Source organism: Daucus carota, chromosome 9 (assembly GCF_001625215.2).
Source record: "Daucus carota subsp. sativus chromosome 9, DH1 v3.0, whole genome shotgun sequence".
NCBI classification, from domain to species: Eukaryota; Viridiplantae; Streptophyta; class Magnoliopsida; order Apiales; family Apiaceae; genus Daucus; species Daucus carota.
Genome location: NC_030389.2, coordinates 38860088 through 38870910, shown reverse-complemented (window position 1 = coordinate 38870910; position 10823 = coordinate 38860088). Strand labels below are relative to the sequence as shown.

The window sequence follows — 10823 nt, the reverse complement described above, 5'->3', positions numbered from 1 at the left end:
ATGGAGATTTCGTCAAATCAAACTGTGTTTTGCTCGAATCAAGCTCAGTTTTCCTCAAATCAAGCTAATTTTCGCGAAGTTGCTGACATTCAATCATCATCAGGTTTGAATCAATAGATCTACTTTATGCATAAATAATACTGAAATAAGTTTTTGAAGATAAAAATTTGATTTTTATGGTTCTACTATAGAATCGAATAAGATTTTGTTATTAAATTTTGTTGCCGCTGTAGAATCATATAAGCTTTTCCGAATTATCCGTGTGTGTTGTTGCTGATAGATAATGTTGATGAGATTATATGAGATACTGATGATTAGTGTAAGAAACAGCTAGGAACTTTTAAATTTCTACTTTTTGTATTCATTTTTTGATGTTTAATATTGTTGTTGTTTGTAGATACTGATGAGTTGTTACCAGTTCCTGATGATTATTCTCATCAGGAACTGACATAGAATCAAATTATGTTAATGAGATGATTATGTTATAGAATCATATAATACAATCAAAATTTTGTATATGAATGCTTCTATTATAGAATCTATAAATTGAATATATATTTTTATTCTCCAATACTGATGAGTTGTTATTAGGTCCTGATGATTATTCTCATCAGGATTTGACATAGAATGAAATTATATTAATGAGATTATTATATTATAGAATCATATGATATATTCAAAATTCTGTATATGTTAGAATGTTATATGATGACATATTTTTTTTATTATTTTTGCAGGCAATTCTGTTTGTATTGATGTTGTTGATAATGTTTGTGATACTACTCTTCATGATTTTGTTGAGGATTGCTTAGAAGGTTTTGATGAGTCAATTAGTAGAAGCTCTAAAGTGTGGAATCCTAAAGTTTCTGATGACAAACTTAAACCATATCCTGGTCAACTGTTTAAAGACATTGAGTCGGCTTTTAAGTTCTATACTGATTATGGCAGAGATGGTGAATTTGAGGTTCGTAAATCAACACAAAAAGTCAGGAATGGTATTATAGTTACCAAGTACATAATTTGTTCTAAAGGAGGCCATCACGATACATCCATGACAAAGGATGTTGATGTTAATTCAGAATCATCTCATGCATCAACTAGTGTTCAACTGCAAGTCAAGAGGAGGAAGACGGTGACAAAGAGATGTGACTGTCGAGCAAAAATTATTCTCAAGTACAATGGTTTCAATGCGTATGTTATTTCGTCATTTATCGAAGTTCACAACCATCGTCTAGCATCGCCATCAGGAAAAGAATTTCTACTTTGTAATCGATCTATGACTTCATTTCAGCGCCGATTTGTTCTAGATGCTGCGAAATCAAACATAGGCTCGTATAGAGCTCACAATTTGTTCAAGTCGATATCAGGATCCTACTCTGAAGTTGGGGCAACCGCTGTTGATTTTCAAAACTGGATGAGAGATATAAAATTATATATTGGCAAACATGATTCTGATATGCTGATACAGAAGTTTCAAAACAAAAGGGACGTATCAGATGGAGGATTTTTTTTCGAATATCAGACGGATTCAAACGGTCATCTTACCCGTCTTTTTTGGGCTGATATTCAAGGACGTAGGAGTTATGAAGTTTTTGGTGATGTTGTATCTTTTGATGCAACATACCGTACCAATAAGTAAGTTTGATATGCAGTTTAATTTTATTTTGCAAATTATGAGTTTTTTGAATAATTTCATTGTTATCTAATTTTACAATTTTTTTGGTGTGAAAGGTATGGAATGGTATTCGTGCCTTTTATTGGAGTAGATAATCATTGGAAGAGTGTTACGTTTGCTTCTGCATTACTAAATCATGAGGATGCAACAAATTTCACGTGGGCTTGTGAGATGTTTCTTCAAGCATTTGGCCGTCCACCAAAATGTATAATAACTGATCAGTGTCTTGGGATGAAAGTTGCAATTGCTAACACATTCCCACATTCTATTCATCGTTATTGTATGTGGCATATAATGCAAAAGTTCCCTGCCAAGGTATAATCATCCTTGATTCTATTGTAGAATTTATTGATTTCTCTTATTACATATTTGTATGAAAATGTTTTAGGAAAAAATTCCACTTCAGAATCATATATTGTATTATTTTAAGTTAATTTTTTGTTATTTATGATTAATTCTCTGCATGGTCCCTTATCAGTTGTTTTTGATATTGTGAATGTAGGTTGGTCCTGTGTTCTGTGCAGAAACGGGATTTATGGAAAAACTCAATAAGTTTGTTTGGTCATCACATTTGACTGTTCCTGAGTTTGAAAAAGGTTGGGATGATGTGCTTAAGGAATTTGGATTAAGTGAACATGTCTGGTTGAAAGAGATATATGCAATGAGGGAATCATGGATTCCTGCTTTCTTTGCGGACAAGCCAATGGGAGCCTTATTGAGAACAACCTCAAGGTCAGAGAGCAGTAATTTCTACTTTAATCATTTCGTCCAAAAAGGGGATACTCTTTCAGAGTTCTACTTGTGTTATGAGAGTGCTATTGACAAACAAATTCATGACCAAAACAAATTGAACACCACTGACAAGAATTGTATTCCACAATCTATTACTGAGAAGGCTATTGAAAAGCATGCAGCTTGCCTTTATACTCGAAGTATGTTTTATAAGGTTCAAAAACAAATAAAAGCCAGTTGCTTTCATATCAGTCTTGGTGGGCAACCAATTGTTACTGATGGTGTGAATAAATATTTACTTTGTGATAAGAGCTTGAATGGTAAGTTGTTTGAGGTTGAATTTTGTTTGTCAACATATGATATTAGCTGTTCCTGCAAGCTGTTTACCAGAGTAGGCTATCTGTGTCGTCATTGTTTCTATTGTTTGAGTTTGTGGGGTGTTGATAAAATCCCACATCAGTTCATATGTAAGCGTTGGATGAGGAATGCAGAGAGATTTTGCAAATTGAAGTTTACTGATGAAAGCGAATGTGCTACTGATGGGCATATCAGTAGAGAAATTGCAATGAGGATATGGACAGAGTATCAAGCTTGTGTTGATAATGTTTGCAATAACCTGAAAGGTTTAGAGTATTTGTTGGATGAGATGAAGTGCTTGAGGATTAGAGTTGAAGAGAAATTTGATAAACGTCCGGCAACAAAAGATGATATGCTGGAAGAGATTTTTGGTGTGAGGCCTTCAGGTTCAAGTAATGTACTTCCACCACTGCCAAGTAACAACAAAGGATGTCGTAAAAGAATTGTTGGTGGTGCAGAGTTAAGTCGTGATGGGAAGAAAAGACCAACCAGGACATGTAAATTTTGTCATACTCTTGGGTATCATGATTCACGCAACTGTCCGAAGAAACTCCTTGTTAATCAGCAGATTCCAACTATTCCTAATATACAAGTATCTCTTAGTCCTAGCTTCTACTCTCAAAATATGACTAGTTAGTATGTATAGTTAGTAGTTACTCTCAAAATGTAGATATGTTTTGTGTTGTTAGTATTTTGTGATGAAGAAATATTGTTGTTTGGCGATTCAGAATGTGAAGATTTTTAATATTTCTGATATAATCAGTATTTTTTTTATTAGATTAATTTTGTGTATTGATTTTTCAAGTATCATTGTGTTGGAGTTGATTTGTTGATTCTAATGTAGAGTCAGTTGACTTGTCATGTTGTAATACTGATGAAAAATACTGATGAGAAATACTGATGTATCTATTCCTGATGCACAAAAAACTATTCTAGAGACAGTGATTTCTAATTGACTCTATAGTTGCATCATAGTATATGAATTATAAAATACTGATGTAGTAATCAAATACTGATGAAACACATGAATAATATAGAATATTATTTTATTTTATTTTTTTGCTTCTAAAGTGGAATCAACTACATTTATTAAAAAAAAAACTGGCAATATTTGGTTATGTTATAGAATCAGACTTTATATGTCTATTTTTTATGTTTTATTTTTCAAAATATCTTTTATTATGAACATGGTTAAGTATGAACAAGTACAAATATATGATTTTATTTTATTGCTTCTATCAAGGGACCAAGATGCACAAATTAACAATGATAATTACTGATGCAAAAATTAATGATGAAAAATAATACTTACAGATGGAGACAAAGAATGATTTATAGATCTTCTGTTCTTTGTTCATTTACAACTTGAAAAACATTGCTTTCACTTAGAAATCTTGCAAGACGTTTATCCTCCCTTGATTTCAGATATTTGATCAGTTTGTCTTTCAAGATTTTCTGTTCTTCATCATCATCATCTATTTGAAATAGAGCTGCTCTGATGGTTGTGTTTGTACTGAATTGAAACTTGATTTCATCAAAACTGATATACGTAGGCATTGTCCCTCTTGGATTAAGATGCAGATATTTTGAACCTTCTGAATCCGAAACCTTTGCACTCTTCTTTTGCATAGGGACTTCTTTCAGCGAGTAATCAGTATAACTTGGAGTGTATTCACCAGTATAAGATCCATCTCCATCCACCATTCTTCTTCTTATAGTATTCAGGATCATCCTAGACCATAGGGCTGTTGTTTCATTTGTCACTCTTAGTAAATACTGTACAAACTTTAGCTCCTTATTGGACTTGATTAAGAGATCTTCAATTGGCAGCACCCTGGTTGTATTATCATGTAGAAAATATATCATTTTCTGCTTTATGTCCTTTGTATCCCAGTGATCCTCAACAATGGCTACACTTTCAATTTTCTCAAGATGTTCTGCAGTTAACTTCTCATCAGGACTATCTTTAAGGGGACATGGATCAATGTAGATTGCATTCTCATATTTAATTAAATGAGAACCAAGTCCAGCTTTTGTGGAATGACTAATCAATTTTAAGTCAGAAATTCTAATCTTTGAGGTTGCTCCTTTAATAGAAGGCATTTCAGTCATCATTCCTCCAGAGATGAAGTTTATTTGTCTCTGAGCCATGCTGTCATTATTCATTTCTCTGTTTCTACGCCTTCTATCTTTTAGTATCTTTTCTGCTCTGGGGCAGTGACTCATTGGGAGGTCAGATTTCAGCCTAGAAGGATCATCCCAGATCTTGCGATTTGATTTCAACACTTTACGCAGATAAAAATTTTCATTCGCCCGAACCTTTCTTTGAATTTCTCTTTCTCGTTTGTCAACTTTCTTCACTTCTACATCATCTTCTTCATAATAGCTTTCTAGATATACATAAGCCACTATGGTCTCAATACTTTTCATGTAGTCAGCATCCTTAATAACACCATGAATATTCCCAGAATCTTTAACATTTTGTTGTACCGCGTCAGTAACTTTGTAGTGAGCAACTGAAGTCACATCTTCAATTACTTTGACAGTTTTTGCCTGTATGACAAGTCCAATTACTAAAACAGTTTCAGCATCAGAAATATTTTTGGGAATTAAATCAGTTACCAAATCATTAGCAAATAAGTTGTCATTAAACGTGCCAAGTTTTAATAATTGTATTTTACCTGAATTTCAGGATCATTGCCCAACTCAGTTTCAGCATGAGGAACATTTTCATGGACAATTTCTTCACCAGCATCCAAAATATCTTTAGAAATTGGCTTTTCAGGATCTGAGGTTATTTCAGGATTGTGAAGAGAAGCATTTTGCTGTACGCCAAGTGCAATGAACAACATATTATTAGTATCAGGAATACTGTCAGGATTGGAAATACTGTTGATGTCAATTTCATTCTATAAGAGAATCATGTCTTAAGAGTGAAATACTGTGAGGATTGAGTGAAGTACTGTCAGGATTGGAAATACTGATGATGTCAATTTGATTATATAAGAGAATTATGTATTAAGAGTTAAATACTGTAAGGATTGAGTGAAATAATGTCAGGACTGAAAATACTGATGATGGTCAATTTGATTTAATAAGAGAATTATGTCTTAAGAGTTAAATACTGATGATTTCAATCTAGTTCTATAAGAGAATCATGTCTTAAGAGTTAAATGCATATATAAAATACTGCCAAGATCAAAATACTGATGATCTTAATTTGATAGCTGTGAAACACAGTCAGTATCCAAATACTGTCAGGAAAGGAAATACTGATGATGCTAAATATGATTCTAGAAGATATTCATGTATCATTACTTAAAGGAATGGAATGTTTTCCAAATGACTCTAACACAGAATCATAATTTTTTACAAATCAGCATTGATTCATTATAGTCAATAACCATCTGCTATTTGAAAGTAAAATGAATAATTGGATTTACCTGAATTTTAGGATCATTGCCTAATTCAGTTTCAGCATGAGGAACAATTTCAGGGACAATTTCTTCACCAGCATTCAAAATATCTTTAGAAATTGTCTTCTCAGGATCTGAGTTCATATCAGGATTTTGAAGAGAAGCATTTTGCTGTACGCCAAGTGCAATGAATAACATATTATTAGCATCAGGAATATATTCTAGATTGATATGTCCATTAGTAACTGTCAACTCATCAAGAATTTAAATATTATGGTTTACCTGTTTTGAATCTTTTGATTTTCTATTTGTAATCAATTTATTCTGTTCTTCTTCATCAATTTCAACTTCTAAGGCATCATTATATTGAACAACTATTGGAATTGGAATTGATGTTGAAGGAATTGGATTTTCTTGAGTTGCGATCTTTATTGTAGTACTTATTTCCTCATTTGCTTCATTTTCTTCGATCTGTTTCTGACCTCTTCCTCTTCCTTTTCCTCTTCCTCTTCCTCTTCCTCTTCCTCTCCCTTTACCTCTCCCTGAGTCCGCCTGACCTTCTCCAGCTTTCAATTCTTTATACCTTTCTTCTTGAAGTCTCCTATATTCTTCCTCAGTCAAGTCTGCATTATCTTCAGCTATAGCAATAATTGTTGCTCTTTGTTCATTTATATTTAAAGCCTTCTCACTGTTTGCATACAGCAAGACTTCTTCTCCATCATTAGTTTTGAATTTCTGAAAATACTTGGCGGCCTCTTCAGCATTATCAATTATCTTGTAATCATCGTTAGTACCTTGAATTTATACACAAACTACGTTAACCTCAACATTAATTTTTAATAAAGGCATGATATACATATGCATCTATCGTAGAAGCACAACTACACAAATTTTGATTGCATTACAGAACATTAATTTAAAAAAAAAAGCATTAATTTCAGACAAAAATTATATCACAAAAGAACATTAATGCTTCTACCCTGGAACCATAATTTTAAAGAATATGATTAGCACCCTAAACTTTTAAATAACACACATAAATCAAATTGATTAGATAATTTGTATATAGAATCTATATTATGAAAAAAATTTCAGTCTTAAAAACATATATGCATGTAGAATCATACCAAACCTATAAAACACATACATACGTATATATCTTATACAACTTTTCACAAAAATACAAGTCAAAATTCAAGGAATAATTAGTACCTTTGAGGAGAACCTTCTCATTTTCCCCCTCGTCTTTATCAATTTTTTGATCATCATTTTTTTGATAACTGATTAAATCCAAACAAACTGGTTCCTCATTTGAATCATTTTGTTTGATTTGTTTCTGACCTCTTCCTCTTCCTCTTCCTCTCCCTCTCCCTTTCCCTCTTCCTGAATCCTTCTGACCTTCTCCAGCTTGCAATTCATTATACCTTTCTTGTTGAAGTATCCTGTATTCTTCCTCACTCATGTCTGGATTATCTTCAGCCATAGCAACAGTTGTTGCTCTTTGTTCATTTATATTCAGAGCCTTCTCACTGTTTGCATACAGCAAGACTTCTTCTCCATCATTGGTTTTGAATTTTTGAAAATAATTGGCGGCCTCTTCAGTATTATAAATTATCTTGTCATCATCATTAGTACCTTGAATTTATACACAAACTACGTTAACCTCAATATCAATTTTTAATAAAGGCATGATATACATATGCATCTATCGTAGAAGCACAACTACGCAAATTTTGATTGCATTACAGAACATTAATTTAAAAAAAAAAGCATTAATTTCAGACAAAAATTATATCACAAAAGAACATTAATGCTTCTACCCTGGAACCATAATTTTAAAGAATATGATTAACACCCTAAACTTTTAAATAACACACATAAATCAAATTGATTAGATAATTTGTATATAGAATCTATATTATGAAAAAAATTTCAGTCTTAAAAACATATATGCATGTAGAATCATACCAAACCTATAAAACACATACATACGTATATATCTTATACAACTTTTCACAAAAATACAAGTCAAAATTCAAGGAATAATTAGTACCTTTGAGGAGAACCTTCTCATTTTCCCCCTCGTCTTTATCAATTTTTTGATCATCATTTTTTTGATAACTGATTAAATCCAAACAAACTGGTTCCTCATTTGAATCATTTTGTTTGATTTGTTTCTGACCTCTTCCTCTTCCTCTTCCTCTTCCTCTCCCTCTCCCTTTCCCTCTTCCTGAATCCTTCTGACCTTCTCCAGCTTGCAATTGATTATACCTTTCTTGTTGAAGTATCCTGTATTCTTCCTCACTCATCTCTGGATCATCTTCAGCCATAGCAACAGTTGTTGCTCTTTGTTCATTTATATTCAGAGCCTTCTCACTGTTTGCATACAGCAAGACTTCTTCTCCATCATTGGTTTTGAATTTTTGAAAATAATTGGCGGCCTCTTCAGTATTATAAATTATCTTGTCATCATCATTAGTTCCTTGAATTTATACACAAACTACGTTAACCTCAATATCAATTTTTAATAAAGGCATGATATACATATGCATCTATTGTAGAAGCACAACTACACAAATTTTGATTGCATTACTGAACATTAATTTTAAAACAAAAAAAAAAACATTAATTTCATACATAAATTATTTCACAAAAGAACATTAATGCCTATACCTTGGAACCATAATTTTAAAATATATGATTCACAACCTAAACTTTTAAATAACACACATAAATCAAATTGATTAGATAATTTGTATATAGAATCTAAATTATGAAAATAATTAAATCTTAAAAACATATATGCATGTAGAACATATCAAACCTATAAAACACATACACACGCATATATCTTCTACAACTTTTCACAATAATACAAGTCAGAATTAAAGGAATGATTAGTACCTTTCTGGACATTTTCATCATTTTCCATAAGCTTCTCATGTTCCCCCTCGTCTTTATTAATTGCTTGATCAGCATTATGTTGATAAGAGAATGGGATTAAATCCCAACAAACTGGTTCAGCAGCATCAGTGTTTATTTCCTTTTCAGTTTGAACTCCTGAATCACGCTTTTCAATGCCCTCTGGAGTAACTACCTTCTTGCCTTTGAGCAATTGAAGAATTTCATCAAGTTTCCCTGTAATATCTGTGAACTTTGATTCAAGACTATCTACTCTCATAGACAAAGTGCTCATCTCACTTTTTGTTGCGAAAGTGTTTTCTGAAGATTTGATATTTTCTTGAAGCTTATCTGTTACAGTATGCAAATCTTTGAGCTCAGACCTAAGACCTTGGTGTAGTATTGTTGTTGCTTCCATTTTTTTCTTTAAGTCTGAGCTGTCAAAAGATATTTGCTCTTGCATAAATTTGCTGCTGCTTCCAGAAATACTTTTCCTTGAAATTCTAAGAACTTCAGCCAACTCTGGGTCAGACTCATCTTCAGAGGAATCAGAATTGTCATGGACATCTTCATCTTCGACAATAGGATTTTTTCCCTTGTCATTTTTGTCCGTTTTTGTTGTAGTTGTAGCTTCATCAGGAACTGACATAGAATGAAATTTATGTTAATGAGATAATTATGTTATAGAATCATATAATACAATCATAATTCTGTATATGAATGCTTCTATTACAGAATCTATAAATTGTTTTTAAATTTTTATTCTCCAATACTGATGATCTGTTAACAGTTCCTGATGATTACTCTCATCAGGAACTGACAGAGTGAAATTATCTTAATTAGATGATTATATAATAGAGTCATATGATAGAATCAAAATTCTGTATATGAATGCTTCTATTACAGAATCTATAAATTTTTTTTAAATTTGTATTCTACAATACTGATGAGATGTTAACAATTCCTGATGATTAGTCTCATCAGGAACTGACATAAAATGGAATTATCTTAATTAGATGATTATATTATAGAATCATATGATAGAAATAAAATTCTGTATATGAATGCTTCTATTACAGAATCTATAATTTGTTTATAGATTTGTATTCTCCAATACTGATGAGATGTTAACAGTTGCTGATGATTATTCTCATGAGGAGCTGACATAGAATGAAATTATCTTAATTAGGTGATTATATTATATGATCATATGATAGAATCAAAATTCTTTATATGAATGCTTCTATTACAGAATCTATAAATTGTATATAAATTTTTATTCTCCAAAAGTGATGAGCTGTTACCAGTTGCTGATGAATATCCTCATCAGGAACTGACATAGAATGAAATTATCTTAATGAGATGATTATACTATAGAATCATATGAAAAAATCTATAAATACATATAAAATTTGATACTAATAACGGTTTGGCAAAAAGAGTGCATTGAATCATATAAAATTATCCATTCTATATAAATAAACCATTTAATGAAAATCATGCTTGATATTTAAATTCTTACTTTGAAGATTTTTCTCTACATGAACTTCATGAATAGGGTTCACACTGATTAGAGGTTGATAAATGACCATATCCAAATTTCCAGCTGCTTCCTGTAATTGAGTTGAAACCTCTTGCGTCATAATCCGTTCTTCAGTGTCAGCAATTTCAGTTGTCTTGTTCATGTTTTGAATCATCATTTCATCAAGTTCAGGAAGGGGATTGACTTTTTCCTCAACAAG

At 31.8% G+C, this 10823-nt stretch overlaps 1 protein-coding gene across 1 annotated transcript; it reads left to right on the top strand.

The window, feature by feature from the left end:
* Window positions 1-3401, top strand: LOC135149670 (protein FAR1-RELATED SEQUENCE 5-like). The gene is made up of 4 exons (XM_064085456.1): window positions 1-103; window positions 738-1635; window positions 1732-1990; window positions 2178-3401. Exons 1-4 carry the CDS (start codon window positions 1-3, stop codon window positions 3399-3401), a joined length of 2484 nt encoding a protein of 827 aa, XP_063941526.1.
* Window positions 3402-10823: the final 7422 nt, after the last annotated feature.

What these genes read in the sequence shown, in the direction of transcription:
- LOC135149670 (XM_064085456.1), top strand. Translation starts at nt 1, where the DNA reads ATGGAGATTTCGTCAAATCAAACTGTGTTTTGCTCGAATCAAGCTCAG. An exon ending in TGACATTCAATCATCATCAG is followed by an intron (nt 104 to 737) that starts GTTTGAATCAAT and finishes TTATTTTTGCAG; the next exon opens with GCAATTCTGTTTGTATTGAT. An exon ending in TGCAAAAGTTCCCTGCCAAG is followed by an intron (nt 1,991 to 2,177) that starts GTATAATCATCC and finishes TTGTGAATGTAG; the next exon opens with GTTGGTCCTGTGTTCTGTGC.